The sequence below is a fragment of the Nycticebus coucang genome, chromosome 12 (genome assembly GCF_027406575.1).
Source record: "Nycticebus coucang isolate mNycCou1 chromosome 12, mNycCou1.pri, whole genome shotgun sequence".
NCBI lineage: Eukaryota > Metazoa > Chordata > Mammalia > Primates > Lorisidae > Nycticebus > Nycticebus coucang.
In genome coordinates, this window is record NC_069791.1 from 102171238 (window position 1) to 102188035 (window position 16798).

The following is a 16798-nucleotide window of genomic DNA, read 5'->3' on the forward strand; positions in this document are numbered from 1 at the left end:
GCGGGAAGATCATCCCCTAGGCCAAATTCTGCACGTGTTTTGAGCAGCCTCAGTTTTGCAGATACCTCTAAGTCTTTCAAGATGCGGAACGGGACCGAGGACTAGGTGAACGCGGCGGGTGTCCACCCACTCTGGGCGCGCCTTCTCGCCTCTCTTCCTGGCTCACCGAGGCCACTGGGGCACGCGGGGCGGGGGCACGACCGCCGGCAGGTGAACCCCGCGCAGGCCCGGTCCCCGCGTGTCCGCGGTGCGTGCCGGCGGCCAGCAGAGGGCGGCGGCGCGTCGGGAGCCGCCGGGCAGTTCCAGGAGCCCGCGCCGAGCAGCGCTCAGAAGCCGGTGGCCCGCGGAGAGGCCGTGCGCACCGGGAGGCGGCCGCGTCCTTCCTCCTTCCGAAGTGCAGGCAGAGCCCCCGGAGCCATGGCCAGCCCTTCAGGCAGCCCGGAAGACACGGGCAAGGCCAGAGGCAGGGACGGCTGGCCGAGGAACGAGGAGGACGATGCCCCTCCGGAGGAGAAGAGGCTGAGGCTGGGGCTGGAAGGCGGAGGTGCGGGGACCGAGGACCGGGAAGGCGCGCCGCGTCTGGGCACCCAGGCAGGTGGCGAAGGCGGAGGCGTAAGTGAGCGGGGCGTGGGGGGCCGTAGGGATGAGCCGTGGCCACCGTCAGGTTGAAGTTGATAATTGGGCAGTAACTCCTGCGGGCGCGAGGTGACAGCTTTCGGGGACCTCCCGAGGAACCAGATGCCCTGGAGACCCGCTGGAGTGAGGTTGGCCAAAGGGGAGGAGGGCAGCCTTGTGTCTCCGGGCCCCCACCCCCCATCGGGGTTGGGAAGGAGGCGGGGTTGCTCTGAGCAGCCCTCAACATGCACCCCGATCCTGGGCAGGGCTGTTTGGGGCGCCTCTCTGGGACTTTGCTGGTGTGTGTGCCTCTCACTTGGTGAGGGGCTTGGGTGGACACTAGCTGGGTACCAGGTTTGGCCAGGCTGGCGGCGCTCAGGGACCCCACATGCTCTGCACCTTCCTATTGCTGCCTCGCTTTCTGGGTGGCAGCAGAGTTGAGCGGAGGCAGGTGGCTTTTGTCCAGAATGAGCTTTCCTCTCCCCATCCCGAGAGGGAGGCAGACTTCTTTGCCTCCCCGGCGCTGTCCCCGTGGCTAAGGGCTACTGTGCGGGAGTGCTGCCGCCGTGGGCACGTGAGTCACTGGGCGTGTGTGTGGGCTGGAGCCCGGGCCTCCTGGGGTTCACTTTGTACTTCCCCTCCTGACTCTCCGCTTGTGACTTTGCTGACCTTCCGTTTGGGGCGCACATGTATCTGGAGGACAGATGGGGACTGGCTGGAGAGCTGCTCCCTTGGCGAAGGCTGCCACCTTGATGGTTTTTCGTGGATAGTGGGGTTGACCTCTTTGTTCCCTCCACATGTTTTTATTCTTGACCATTTGCTTGGCTGAGATTGTCTTAAAAATTTGATCAGTCGCTGATGAACCCCAGGTGGGAGAGTTCCCCTTCCTTCTGGGACCACTTAGGCATCAGTAGCAGGAGCCCTCCCTGCCCAGGGCTGCATCAGAGCCCACCTGGCCAGGCTCAGGGCTGTCCCAGACCCTTCTCACAGTGATGGTTTCAGCTCTCTGTGGATGTTACTGCAGCCAGAGCTTGGTCACTTGGACACCAAGACCAGGTGAATTATGAACTCCCTGGAGGAGGAGGGTAATAGTCATGGAAGGTTTGCTAGGACACGTTCTGGAAAGGATGAGAAGGCAGTGGGATCAGAGAGCCGTGAGAGGAGAGGTCCTAGTCCCAAACACAGTGGCAGTGTAATGCCAGAAAACTTTTATTGTTGACATTCCCTACATCCATCTCATTCCTTTTCATGGACTCCATCAAATACCAGGATACCGGAATGCAGTGAAGTGACTAGTGCAGTGGAAGGTGGGTCTGGAATCAGAAAGCTCAGGTTTGCATCCTGGATTTGCTCCTTCTGAGCTGGGTGACCAGGGGCAAGTCACTTGACCTCTCTGAGCCTTAGTGTCCTTGTTGGCATAATGGATGTATCCACTGGCCCCATGCCATGGGGTTACTATTCCTGAATGAGGCCTGTCTCATAAAGCACTGAGTACTGGGCCTGGTCATAGTATGTGCTTGATACACATGACCTTGTACTGAAACTCATTCCTTGGAGCTTTCTGAGTGTAATGTTTTGGTTCTGAGATGAGGGTCATAGGCCTGAATCTCCATGTTAAATGCTTTCTGGAGGTTAAGAGATTTGTATGTAGAGGATGAAATTTTTCAATGGCAGAAACCCCACTGAATTTTTGGGTCCACAAAGGAAAATGGGAATCCTATGGTTCGAAGGATTATATACCTTGTTTGCTGAACCTGAATGTGTTTCCTGTCTCTTCCGGGAGTCTGGATGTTCTCAGGTCAGTGGACCCTCGAAGAGATAGAATCTTGGTTTTCAAGTTGAAAGGTTGGCCCAAGGCCTAGTGCAGCCCACAATGCCTGCCAGACAAATTCTTTTTCCTTTGTAGTTTCTATGGGAATATTCTCTCTAAAGAACCTAGGAAGCAGTTTGAGGCTGGTGTGAGGATTAGCAGCTATTTCTTTGAGGAGAAAGAAATGGCCTGTTTCTTCACTTGCAGGCCGTGTCTGAGTGGATCAAGAAGAACAGAGTGCCCTTTTAGGAGATTTTGTCTGTGTGGACCATTAGCTTGGTGAAATGTCAAAACCATCACTGTTCTTTAATAGCAGATTATTTCAGACTTTTCTTTGCAGAAGCTGCAGGGGCATCACCTCCCTGTCCATGCTGTATCCAGATGTTTTTAAGGACAGGCCTGCACTCTGGATGGCTGAGGTTTAAATGGGACTGGTTTTCTCTCTGGTGCCTCCCAGGCTCTGCCCTTGTCTTTGAGGGTAGGGGGTTTCTTTCTTTGGTGTTTGCTAGAGGACACTTTTCACTCCTGGAACCCCAGGAGCCCCTGCATGCCAAGTCCCACTGGAGAGTGTGTATTTATGGGGGCCGAGTCCCCACCAGGGACCAGAGGTTTCACATGCTTCTTTGCATCCTTGAGCACCATCTCTGCTGAGAAGAAAACCTGGTCTTCCCAGAGTCTTTCCTGACCTCTTCCTGGTGATCCCAAGATAAGCCTGATCTACAGTTCTTCCTGGGGGGAAAGAAAATTCTCTGCGAGGTCATTGGTCATCAACTTCAACTGTTTGCTTAGCTTTCCCCAAGACCAAGTAGCTCATTAGAGATTTCCATGTTGTTGGACAGAACCAAGAATTCAAGTGAAATAGCCCATCAGAATCCCTGAAATCCTCTGATGGAATCTCTAGGCAGAAGCACCTGGCCTTGGAACGAGAGCAGGAAGGTTATTGTCAGCAAGGGGCTCCCTGCAGAGGTGAATCCACAGTACAGGTCTGTTCCTTCTCACTGGCAGCAGTCTGTGCCTGGGTTTCTCACCTTGGCACTGGTAACATTTGGGGCCTTCCTGTGTGTTATAGGGTGTGTGGCAGCATCCCTGGCCTCTGCCCACTAGATGCCTATTACTCCCCGCACCCCCACCCCATCTTTGTCTCCTTGGCAGGTGTTAGGGCATAAGCAAGATCACCCCATTTGAGAACCATTGGTCTATACTTGGGAAAATGAATGTGGGAATCCAGTTTGGGTCCCTGTTGTACCACTTACGAGCAGCGTGGCCTTGGGAAATTAATACTGCTGTGTGGGCATCAGTTTCCTCATCTGCACAATGGAGATAATGAGACACATCTTACAGGAAGGTTATGTGGGCATTCCACTGAAGCAAGTTAATAAATGGAAAATGCTAGGCATAGCATTTAAACACAGAAAAAGCACAAACTAAATGGTTGATACCTTTTACAAATTATTTGAGTTATTCAGACTTCATTCTCCACCTCTCGATCCCATTGGTGAGGTACAGAGGGGGACGTCACCCACCTAAACCCCAGAGTGCATTAGGGTGGCATCTTGGCTTTCTGCATGAGACTCGAAGGTCTCTTCCTGGGTTCTGTGGGGTTAGTGTTGCAGGAGGCAGGCTTGTGGGCAGGTGGAGCAGGTGGCCCCCCGGATCCACGCCCATGCTGGAGACTTGCAAAGTCGGCTTGCTGAGGCAGGGTGTTTGGAGCAACATCTGGGTTTCTGGATTCCTGTTTGAGCGCAGCTGGACCCCACAGGCTGAAACTCTCTCTGCTCAGATAGAGATATTTCCCTGGCAACGATCTCTCAAGCTGACATGAAGACACGGCCACCCACTGGAATGCGGTGTGTCTGCCTGGCTGTCCTGTAATTTGTGAGGCGAGCTTCTGAGGCATGCAGTGCCTAAGCGGAAAGTGGTGGGAAGTTCACTCGTCTTTCATGGGCTGGAAGTGCCGTGCAGGTGGGGGAGGGCTAGAAGGAAGACAGCACAGGGGACATTCTTTTTACCTAGGATGGAGAGGTGCAGGGTATACCCCTCCAGAGAAGCAAGTCTCCCTGCACCGGGAATAGTTTCGGAGTGTGAGCCGTATTGCCTTTGGCTTTAATTATTTCTTAACTATCTCACCACAGTTTTGGCAAATGGGAATGTGATTTGTGCTTCTCAGCTGAAAAGACTTAGACCTCAGGCAGCTGTCTTCCTGATTCTTTCAATTTCAGTAGGGTCGTGGTCATTTCCCTGTTGTGTCCTCTGGAGTGTGACATGGAACTGAAGCAGTACAAAGGTAGATGAGTTTGGAGGTGGGGTCAGGGGTCCCTGCCAGGGATGCTGATGGCTTGGATGGTGGTGGCAGTGGTGGTGGGTGGAGTTGGTAGTGGAGAATGCTTAGGAGGTATGATCCAAAGGACTTATGTATCTATTGGATATTGGGGGTGAGAAAGAGGGAAGGTCCGGGTTGACCTCCAGAATGCCAGGGAAGAACGGGAATTTGATGCTGGCCTTCTTCACTCTCAGACCCCAGGGGCAATGTTTGCCAGGCTAGACAGCTGTGAGTGGGGAGGCAAGTGTGGGCCAGAGATTCAGACTTGTAGACTGTAGTGGAGGCCATGGGAATGACTGGGATTGCCTAGGAAGGGAGTGGAGATATTAGAAGGGGCTTTCCCTAAGCCCTGGGGAACCTTGATGAGAGGAGCAGAATCCCTGGGAGAGGTCAGAGGACACACAGCCCAGTGATGTGGGGCTTCCTGCACAGGAGAGCAGGAAGACTGGTGTGTTGGACTGAGCCAACCAGATTTCACATACTGTGTTCATCGGCTGCTGCTGGAAGATTTTTCTGCATTTCTAAATAGTAATAGATCTCATATATTTTCAAACACATTTTACAGTAGTGGTTTGATGACTCCCAATCCGTAGTGGTTTGATGACTCCCAATTCAATCAAACATTAATTTTAAACATTCAACAGTGGATAGGTGAGACTATTTTGGTCAAATATATCAGGACAATTACCATTTATAGAAATAATATATGTGTTAATGTTTTAATTGAATGAGACAATTTTTCATATTCTGAATTATTAATTACTTTTGTAAAGAGAACATGTTATATTCCTTGAACTTTCCCATTTTATTTATTTCTTTTGTACATGTACAGAAGGAATGTATATAACAGGATGTTTGGAAATATGTGCATATTGTGAAATGGCTAGATGGAACTAATTCATATACACATTACCTCACGTACTTGCTTTTTGAGGTGAGAACACTTAAGATCTATTCTCTTTGTGATTTTCAAGTACACAATATATTGTTATACTTATAGTCACCTATTGTGCTACAGATCTCTTGAACTTCTGTTTAACTGAAATTTGGTGTCCGTTGGTCAACATCACCCCCAGCCCCCAGCCCCTGGTCACCACCATTTTACCCTTCTATGAATTCAACTATTTTAGATTCTACACATAAGTGAGGTCACGTGGTATTTGTCTTTCTGTGCCTGGCTTATTTTACTTAATATAATGTCCTCCAGGTTCCCTGTGTGGTTGCAAATGGCAGGGCTTCTATTTTAAGGCCCAATGGTATTCTATTGAGCATTTTATAGCACATTGTTGCTGGAATGTTTTTTTTTTTTTTATTTCAAATTAGTATGATGGTATAAATTTCTAGGTTATGCTGTTCTGACTTCCAAGGTTAAGTTCAAGTTGAGCCCTTCACCCAAGGGATGTGCCAAACGCCCTCGCTTTGTGCACATTAGGTGGATCCCACCAATTGTCCTCCCTACGCCTGCCAATTGCCCTCCCTCTTATCACCCTCCCTCTCCTTCCCTCCTCCTTGCCTCTCCCTCCTCTCCCTTCCCCCTCTTCTCTCCTCGCCTTCTCTTCTCCTCTCCGCCTTGCTAGACTATAATTGTGTTTATCATTTGTGTGGGCATGTAGTTACTGATATATTGGTTTCATATTAGTATTGAGTACATTAATGTTGCTGGAATTTTAATGGAGGCCAGTGGGGTGCAAAGATTCACTCTAAGTTTGCACACTCCACACCCAACCAGAGTGTAGGTGGGGACACTCAAGGTGCTTATGGTCTTGCAAAACTATAGTTTGTGTGTGTGACTCCAGAACCCTTATCCTTCTATAATGCTTGCTGTCACTTTGCCATGTTCCCATGGCACATGGTGGCAACATTGTGAGACCCCCACTTCTGCACACTGAGGGTCATTCGCCTTCCTCATTCTTCCAGCTCCTGTCTCCAGATGCTTGTCTACAAGGAAGGTCAGTTCCTGGAGGTCATACTTTGGTGGAGGAGACAGACTATAGCCCAATGCCACAGCCGGACCCATCCTCCCTTGGGGTCCCTTGGGGTCCCAACCTCCCTTGCTGGTTGGCCCTGTTTATATAAATAAAGTTTTATTGGAACACAGCCACATCCATTCATATGCTTGCTATCCGTTTTACTGCTTTCCTGCTACTAGGAGGAGAGGGAGAGTTGAATAGTTGGGACAGAGACTGGGTGGCCTGCAAGGCTGAACTCTTTACCATCTGGCCCTTTACAGAAAAAAAAAAACATTGCTGATGCCTACACTCTGAAAGCCTCAGGTTAAGAGGACTTTGCATTGCCCTGGTCTCCCACAGGGGCTTGAGTATAGCTTCCCTTGAGATGTACAAGCTCTGAGGTGGGACTGCAGTGAGTTAGTCTCAATTTTGCAGGTCTTTCATATCAGGGGCAGGATACTGGGCTACAAGTGGGTTTTCCTCACCACTGTGGCTGGGGCACCTGGCTACTGCACTGTCTGATTTTTGTATAAGCAAGAGAAAGGAGAGAGGAAGCCGCAACTTTTGCCCCCTTGCAAGCATCTCCCTAAGATGGGTCTCCCAGTGAGTGTTTAGCATCTTTCCCTGCATAGCCACGGACATCCAGTGAGGTCAGTCTTGGTGCAGACACTCTGGGGCTCTGTACAGAGCCTCCAAATTATCAGGAAGGGAGAGAAAAGAAGGATGGTTTTTGCAAGCACAAGAAGTAGGATTATTGAAATTAACATTTCCCCCAAGTTTTATAACGTCTAGGCATGCATATTTAAGCGTCTGCCTCAAAAGCTCTTGCTAATAACCAGATGGTGCATTTAATTTCCTTTTTTTGTTCTCTGAGCAACATGCATCTTCCTGCACAGCCCTCCTTGCAGGCGATGGCACATCAAGTGACAGTACTTCTGGCTGTTGTTGCAGACCCCCCCCCCCAACCTCCCCTTCCCCCTGGGACCTCTGAGAGCCCTGCCTTCCTGGGGCAGCTTCTTCCTTGCTGGTTGGCCCTGGTGGAAAGGTGTCAGGTTACTCCCAGCCCCCCCCAATGACTCCTGCCTTTGCTTCTCCAAGGAATCAGGGCTCCTTCTGACTCCCCGGACCTCAACAGGTGAGGAACAGGGGCCCGGGCCAGTGGGGGGGCTGATCCACCTTGCCTTTCAGAATGCCCCCTACCCCAGAGGATCCCAGCTAGGGCTTATGTCTTTGCTTCTCTCTGGGTGAGGAAGACTTTGTGGTTTGGAAACCTGTTAACTTGCAGGATGTGAGCGCCCGAGAGGCAAAGGCTGCTGCCCTCTTTATTCATTTTTTATTTTAATTTTTTGAATTCTTCTCTGTGTTGTTCTGAGGTTGTTTTAAGCCCCTGTCTATCCTCCCTTGGGGTCTCTGAATTGGACCAGATGAGAGAGTCCAGCGCTCTGTAGGGTGGGGAACCTGTGGCCATCTAGGTCTCCAAGTGCAGCCCCTCGGAAGAATCCAGACTTCACAGAACAAATCCCTTTATTAAAAAGATTTGTTCTGTAAAACTTGGACTCAGTCAAAAGGCTGTACTCGAGGATCCAGAAGGCCACAGATTATCCATCTCACCTGATTCTCTTCCATACTTTTTTTGGTGAGCGTGCAGGCACGTATATCTGCACACAAGTGGTTTTAATTTTAATCTTTTGGTAAAAAGGAAGATGGGGCAACGCTCCGCCATATTTATGGTTTGGAAGAGCCCCATCTTCACTCTCTGTATCTTTGACATCATCTCACATTGGCACCTGGGCGCCACCTTCCCTAGGCCCTTACTCTGGTGGGGCTGTGTCATGCCTCCTCTAACCACCCTGCACCCAAACGCCTCTGGACAGTGTCAGCCTCTTCCCTGCTGCAAATGGAGCCGTGCTAAATGTCCTCACACCTATCCCTTGGCGCCCTGTTCCTATGTCCTGTAAGATCTTCTGGGGGTCCAGGTCAGGGGGCGACCTGTGCTCAGCTTACCTCCTGATTAAATTTCATCAGGTCGTCCAGCTCCCTAAGGACCTGCATGCTCCCATCCTCTGTGTTCATCATCTTCCACAGCCCAGAGAGCCCTGGGCAGAGCGACATGGCAGCCTCACCTTCCTGTCCTCAGGCTGGTCCACGTGGACCCCACCAGCCCCAGGTGGCCTCAGCCCCTGGAAGGATAGTTTCCTTTCTTGGATACACCTGGCAATGTTACTGTGTTTATCTCCTTCAGGCCTCAGTTTCCTCAGAGGTAAAATAGGGATGATATAACATGTGCCTCCTTGGGCTGCCATGCAGTTGGGTAAAATAACTCACAGGAGCACTGCGCAGTGCCTGGCTTGCTGGATTGACCTTACCAGGGGCAGTGTCTACAGTGCCAAGCTCCTTGCTGCTCCTTGACACATGGCAGGGACAGAGACTGAGGCACAGTCAGTGGGTGCAGAGGAAGGAAACAGACTCCTGACAGGTCCTCTGTGGGTGGGCTCTAAGACGAGCCCCCAGCCACAGGTCCCCTTTCCCTCTGTCCATCTTGCCTAGATCCAGAGGGCTTTGCTGTGTCTTCTAGGCCATAGTCCAGAAATTGGATCTAGGAATGTGCAAGACAGTGTCCTGCTTTATCCCGGCACCTCCAACCCCAGCTGGCAGCTGGGAGCCAACTGACCCCTCGGTGGCAGGGACCCTGCTAGTTCTGAACCCTGAGACAGAGGGCAGGGGAGTATAGAGGGGTGGTATGCTCATCATAGCCCTTCTTCCTCCTTGGTCCTGATGTGTGTGTGTGTGTGAAAACTGCAGTGTGAGTTTTCAAGCCTGAGGTTATGTTAGTGCAGTGCTAGGTGGTTGGATGAAGTATAGGATGTTGAGTTAAACCTGAATTTCTGATGAATGGATTTTTTCTTTCTTTTTTTTTTTTAGCACCAGTATATTTCATGTAATATTTGGGGAGAGAGCACTGAATCCTAACCAATAGCCAACCAGGGAGGATACTCATGTGATATCTGGGACACACTTACCCTCAAAAATGATTTGTTGTTTATTTGAAATTCGGGTTTAACCAGCATCCTGTCTTTTCACTTGCTGTATCTGGCAGTTCTGTGCTGTGGTTATTGGTGTGTATTTGTGGATTGCCACATGAGAGACTCTCTCTGGGTATCTGTAGGTGCCAGGATGGAGATGGACGGAGGGGACCCTCCTGGGCTGCTTGATGGTCCCTGGCAGCTGTAGGATTGGATGCTGTAGCCACTGGGGCCTGGACAGTGGCTGCCACATCTGCCTCCCTGGCAGGGTTGGCTTCGCTCCCATCTCTCTCCAAATATGGGTGTGAGAGCTGCCCCATCCGCCCCTGCTGCCCGCGTGGAGCTCAGCCGCCCAGCCAGACGAGACGGCAAACAGTGTGCAGATGGCTACAAAGCTCTTCCCAGCTCCCTCTGAGTAGGGCCTGCAGATGAAACGGAAGTCCTCCTTCTCACCCCCGCTTCCAGAAATCCCAGGCGACAGTCACCACTGAGTTGCTGTTTTGGACTCTGCTTCCTCCTGTGATTACACCACCCTGAACAAATAAAGCACTTTGTTCCCACCATAAACTTGTTCACACGCACACATGGCCATTGTCTAGATCCACCAGTGTGTGCCTGACTCATCGGGCAAGGGGCTCTCCTCCTGAAGGCCGGGGAAGAGCTGTGTAATTTCCATCTGAAAGTCTCTCCGGAGAAACCGACTGCAGATTTGGGAGGTTTTTTTTGGGTTCTGTGTTGTTTTTGATACTTGTTTACAACCTAAACCACCCAGGGCCCTGCCCTGGTGTACAGAGCCTGAGGATGCATTTGTGTCCAACTGGCTTGGAGACTCAAGAAGCTTGTTGAACGTGGCTTCTGAGTCCATAGCAGTCTGTCAGGGGTCACATCACCAAGCAGAGTCACCCTGTGCTTTTTGAAGATGATTTCTGTTTAGTCATTTACTGAACTCATTACAGGCCACGGTATCTTTGTATCTCCTTTATGAGGTGGGTGCTAGGATCAGCTGCATCTTCACTGGCTCCCTGTAGCTTCTTTCAAGCTCTGGCACTTTTCCTGCCCCAGGGCCTTTGCACCTCTTGCTCCCCTTCTAAACCATAATCACCATGAGGGCAGAAGCTGTACTTGTTTTGATTCTCATCCTATCTCTGGTGTTTGGGATATGCTCAGCTAGAATTTGATTAGTGAATGAAGAAGGAATGCCTATTTTACAGTTGGGAAAATTGAAGTTCAGAAAAATTACATAACTTGGCCAGTATTATATAGTGACTCAGAGGTGAGGCTGCATTAGAAGTCATTTGCTTGGTCTGTGAGTGCACACTTTTAACCATTTCACCGTGGTAGCTCGCCAAACAGGAGGAGCAAGAGACAACTTTTAGAACATGTGTGGCCAGAATCTTGGGGTGATCCAAGAAGGTGGAATAGGAATGTTCTCACCTATGGGCCTTCTTTTTTATTTTTTTTAATTTTTTTTTATTGTTGGGGATCCATTGAGGGTACAATAAACCAGGTTACACTGATTGCAATTGTTAGGGAAAGTCCCTCTTGCAATCATGTCTTGCCCCCATAAAGTGTGACACACACCAAGGCCCCACCCCACTCCCTCCGTCCCTCTCTCTGCTTTTCCTCCTCCCCCATAACCTTAATTGTCATTAATTGTCCTCATATCAAAATTGAGTACATAGGATTCATGCTTCTCCATTCTTGTGATGCTTCACTAAGAATAATGTCTTCCACTTCCATCCAGGTTAATACGAAGGATGTAAAGTCTCCATTTTTTTTAATGGCTGAATAGTATTCCATGGTATACATATACCACAGCTTGTTAATCCATTCCTGGGTTGGTGGGCATTTAGGCTGTTTCCACATTTTGGCGATTGTAAATTGAGCTGCAATAAACAATCTAGTACAAGTGTCCTTATGATAAAAGGATTTTTTTCCTTCTGGGTAGATGCCCAGTCATGGGATTGCAGGATCAAATGGGAGGTCTAGCTTGAGTGCTTTGAGGTTTCTCCATACTTCCTTCCAGAAAGGTTGTACTAGTTTGCAGTCCCACCAGCAGTGTAAAAGTGTTCCCTTCTCTCCACATCCATGCCAGCATCTGCAGTTTGGAGATTTTGTGATGTGGGCCTTCTTACTGCATTGCTTTAAAACAGTGGTTCTCAACTTTCCTAATGCCACCGCCCTTAAATACAGTTCCTGTGGGTCGCGACCCACAGGTTGAGAACCGCTGCTTTAAAAGCCCAGTCTTTCCACCTTCCTCTTAGCAAAGACCTTAGGAATATTTGAAGCACAGCTGTCAGTGTGAAAGGATCGATGTTTGCAATAAGAAAGAGTCTGTATCCTGTTTAGTTTGTGATCTGCTATGGCCTCCTGATCATCTTCAGTCTTAAAGTTATGCACTCTGCTTCCTCTTCCTCTTTCCTCCCCGCTCCTTCCTCCTTCCCTCACTCCTCCCTCCTTCCCTCCTTCTTTCCCTCCCTTCCTTCCTTACCTCCCATCCCCTCCCTCCCCTCCTTCCAGAAATTGAGGGGATACAAATGTTTTTGCTACACGGATAGCTTCTTTAATGCTCAAGGCAGGGCTATGAGTGTGCCAATCACTCACATAGTGTTCATCATATCTGTTAAGTAGGTTTTGCTCCTTCTTTCCTTCCTCCCCTCTGCCAATGTGTGCCCACTGGTCAGTTCCAGCTTAATAGAGAGTATATGTGGTATTTGTTTTTCTATTCCTGAGAAACTTCACTTAAGAAAATCCAGTTCCATCTAAATTGCTGCAAAGACATTAATTCATTAGTTTATATGGCTAAGTTGTACTCCATGGTATGTGTGTATACCACATTTTGTTAATCTACTCAAGAACAGATGGGCACTTCGGTTCAGTCCACATCTTTGTGACTGTGAATTGTTTTGTTATAAACATTTGAGTACAGGTGTCTTTTTTGATAAAATAACTCCTTTTACTTTGGGTAGATACCCGGTAGTGGGATTGCTGGATTGACTAGTAAGCCTACTTTTAGTCTTTGAGGAATCTCCCTACTGTTTTCCATAGAGGCTGCATTAGTTTGTAGTCCTACCAACCGTGGATAAGCATTTTTTTCTCCCTGCATTCATGTTAACATCCATTCTTTTTGTAGAATTTTTAATAGTTGCAATTTTGATAGTGGTAAGGTGATATATCTTTGTGGTTTTAATTTGCATTTCCCCGACGATTAGTGATTTTGAGCATTTTTTCATGTGTTTATTGGGTATTTGTCTTCTTTCAAAAAAGTCCGTTAATGCCTCCTGCCCACTTTTTCATGTAGTTGTTTGTTTTGTTCTTGCTGATTTGAGTTCTTTGTAGATTCTGGTTATTAGCCCTTTATTGAATGTATAGTTGATGAATACTTTCTCCCATTCTGTAGGTTTTCTATTTGCTCTGCTGATTAATTCCTCTGCTGTGCTGAAACGTTGTTAGCTGTTCAGTTTCTTTATGTCTTCAAGATTGCTTAGAACTTTTCTTTGGAACTAGAGCTGCTCCCCACCCCCATCCCACATCCAGCTTGTTGTGGATTTTGTCAACAACTGTACTAGCCTTTGGTGAAGGCTGGATTGGAGGAATATCTTGAAAAAGAGGATGTGTGATAAAAGGTGACGATACCTGGTGGGTGGTGCAGGGCCAAGACACGGTGGTTTGGGCTTTCTCCCCCATGGCCTTGGGTGTGGGCTGAGACACGGGGGTTTGGGCTTCCCCCCCATGGCCTTGGGTGTGGGCTGAGACATGGGGGTTTGGGCTTCCCCACCATGGCCTTGGGTGTGGGCTGAGACACGGGGGTTTGGGCTTTCTTGCACCATCTGTTCCTAGGCAGCCACAGCTGTGTGCAGTGAAGTCATGCTTATGTAACCGCAGCTTGTCACCTTGCCTCTCTTGGCCCCCCTGGGTATAAAGGTGCACAGGACCTTCTGTCTCTGTGGATTTGCCATGCTAGTCTCCAGGAGCAGAATAGGAGACATGTTACATCTGCTCTCCAGTGCTTGAGTTATTTTCTGGTCTGTCTGAATTAGAAGACTTGCATTACAGTGGGCAGTCACTGGGACCATATTCAAAGTCTGGACAGGCTGACCTGGAGGACTGCAGAAGGCCCCAAGAGATAAGGCCCCCTTTCTCTTCATGGTTGGGGAAGATGTGATGAGGTTGCTTAATTTGATGGAGAGATTAAAGAGCCCTTTGGCAGACCTGCCCAGCATGGCAGTAATGTGACATAGGCCAGCTATTGATTATTGATTGCCCAGCTGTCATTAGCTCAACACCTGCAGTTGTAGCTACAATTTGTGTTAATTACCAATGTTGAGTTCTGAATTTCCTAGTCAATAAACAAAGTATCCTAAGAGCGGTAACTAAGGCTAGGCGCCACCAAAAATGATGTGCATTACATGGGCAACCCCCCTTATGCACCTACGTGCAGGTAGAGAGACACCCCTCCCCTAAAGAACTCATTCAATTCTTTGGAGGACCCTGAATAAATGGCAGACAATGCTGCTTAAGTTTATTCATCCATCCACTTACCATTCATCTATCTGTTTATTACTTGGGTTCATATATTCAGCAAAGACTCATTAATGACCTCTTAGACTCTGAGAGGTACCTGCCTTAGTGGTTGAGAACATGGGTTCTACAGTTTGACTCACAGGGCTCAAACTGCACCTTCACCTCCCAGCTCTTTCACTCTCTTGCTCCAGAGGCAAGTTATAAAACCTCTCTGTGCCTCGGGGTTCTCCTCTGAAAATTGGCTTTTAATGGCTTCTACTATTGCAGATACAGTGAGTATTAAATAAGAGGCCACTTTAAAAATGCATAGTTAATACTCAATACACATTAGGTTTCAACACTTCTTATTCTCATTCTCAGTAGGTGCTGCAGATAACATGGTGAGTGTGGGAAAGACACACATTAGAACAGACCCTACAAGGTGGTGAGTTCTGCAGCCGGGATGGCCAGAGAGCAATGGAGAGGGACTGGCCCACTCAGAATCCCTGAGGAACTTCTGTTCCCGTTGAGACCTGTGGGGTGGACAGCAGTTGGAATCTCACATGTCTCACAGGTTGTGAGACAGGATGGGGCCACGTTAGCCAGGGCCTTGCAAAAATGAGTCCTGGTCCTCACTGGCTGAGTTGAGTGACCCAGCCCTCCTGTCCACTCTGGCTGGAAGTCCAGCAGATGGAGGGAATGGCAGCTTGGGGGAGAGGCTGGGCCTCCACCTGCTTGTGTGGGACCTGGATAGTGGGGTTAGAAACCATGCCTGCTGCTCTCTTGTGAAGCGGGACTTCTCAAAACATTAGTTACTACCAACTCAACAGGATTACTTGGCACGTGAAGGCTCTTTGAAAGTGAAAACATTCTATTAGAATACAAAGTGTGATGCCTGTGATGTTTTCTAACCTGTGAAATTATTGTGGACCCAGAAACTAACTGTTAAAGGTAATGAAGTTAACCTTTCCTCCATCTGTCCCCTTGTGGAGGCCATTGTTCAAAGGTTATTGATGCTGTTCTACACACAGAGAAAACTACAGATGGTGCAGAGATGGAACCAAGACTCCTAACTCCCTGTTTGCTGGGTTTCACGTGGGGGAACGACTATGGGTTCTTTCTACAAGATTGCTCTCCAGGAAATGGCCCTGATCTAAATATTCACAGAGGACCTTCCTTAGACAATATCTACAAATAAATCAAGTGATGAGTGGATTCTGTCATGTCTGCAACGGAGACTGCTCTAGGCTTGAAGCAAATGGAAACTTTTCTGGAGTCAGGATTCCACATTTTGCCAGTTTTAAGCTATGAGAACTTGGGCTGATTAACCTTCCTGGGCCTCAGTGACCTTGTAAAATAGGGTGCATTGTACTAAAACACCAGGGAGAATGGTTTCTCTCTGTCATTTTCTTTGTTCTGCCTCCCTCCTCCCCAAGAGATGAACACATGTAGACCCAAGCAGGCTGAGTTCTTGGGCATTTTTAGAAGCCCATTTACTGGCAGGCATGTTTCATCTTCCATTCCTTTCTTCCACAAAGCAAGGTGGATGGATCGGTCAAGCTAGAGACTTCCCAGTGTCAGCCTCTTCCTCTCTGTATCCCTCCTTCCCTATTCCTGGTGTGCTGCACCTTGCTTGAGTTCCCATACTCTGCATCCAGCCAGGAGACAGTAAGATTTCAAGGTATGTATGGGTGGCTTTTTTTTTTTTTTGATAGGTCTCACTCTGTTGCCTGGGCTAGAGTGCAGTGGTGTCATCATAGCTCACTGCACCCCGTAACGCCTGGGCTCAAGCGATCCTCCTGCCTCAGCCCTTGGAGTAGTTGGGACTACTGGTAGGTACTACTATACCCAGTTAATTTTTGTATTTTTTGCAGAGACTGGGTCTCACTCTTGCTTAGGCTGGTCTCAAACTCCTGAGTTCAATCAGTCCTCCCACCTTGGCCTCCCAAAGTGCTAGGATTACAGGTGTAAGTCATTATGCCCCTCAGATCTCAAGATTTCATGAAGGAGATTCCATTTTAGTCTGAGTGTCTAAGCCCAGTGGACCATTGTGGTTTTACTGGAGCATCCCCACTGTAGTCCAATAAAGGGGTTCTCCATTTCCCATTTGGCTCCTCTCCTTGATGTCAGCTCCCTGCTATGGGAAGGAGGGGGTGACTCTCAGGGTGGGGTTGGAGCATTCCCAGGTGCTGGCTCTGACCCCAGTCAAGCCTATGGTCATTCCCATTAATGCTTTCCTTGCAGGGTTATTCTCAGTATCAAAGATTGTGCACGTGATGTGTCCTCATGGTGTCTGGAACAGCAGTCAATATTTATAGGTTTCTTTTATTGCCCCCTTTGGTGTTTTTCAGTGTTTCATATTTCCCTGACCCTTAAGAGTATCAGAATCATGGATGTGTGTTGTGTGCTTGTGTGTGATGCTTATTCAATATACCAGTTCCTGGGATGATGCCCAGAGAGTCTGATGCTTAGGGGCTCAGCTGGGATTGATGTTTACAAAAGCACCAGGTGATTCTTCTGTAGCCAGCCTGGCTCTGGCGTGGGGGCTGGGTTTGGAAACTAGTCCTTGGTGCTACTT

The 16798-nt window shown here is 48.8% G+C and overlaps 1 protein-coding gene across 10 annotated transcripts in view; it reads left to right on the top strand.

The window, feature by feature from the left end:
- The first annotated feature begins 366 nt into the window (after window positions 1-366).
- RBFOX1 (RNA binding fox-1 homolog 1) overlaps window positions 367-16798 on the top strand; it is a 2283260-nt gene continuing 2266828 nt past the window's right edge. For 4 of the 10 annotated variants that reach the window (XR_008373346.1, XR_008373347.1, XM_053556406.1 and 1 more), the window contains exon 1: window positions 368-612. Coding sequence is in view for 8 of the 10 variants with exons in the window: in XM_053556406.1 (XP_053412381.1) it covers window positions 418-612 (195 nt within the window). In the remaining 2 variants the exon portion in view is untranslated. Of the gene's footprint in view, window positions 613-16798 lie in introns of all 10 variants that reach the window. The other 6 variants (XM_053556410.1, XM_053556405.1, XM_053556408.1 and 3 more) reach the window with 4 other exon arrangements.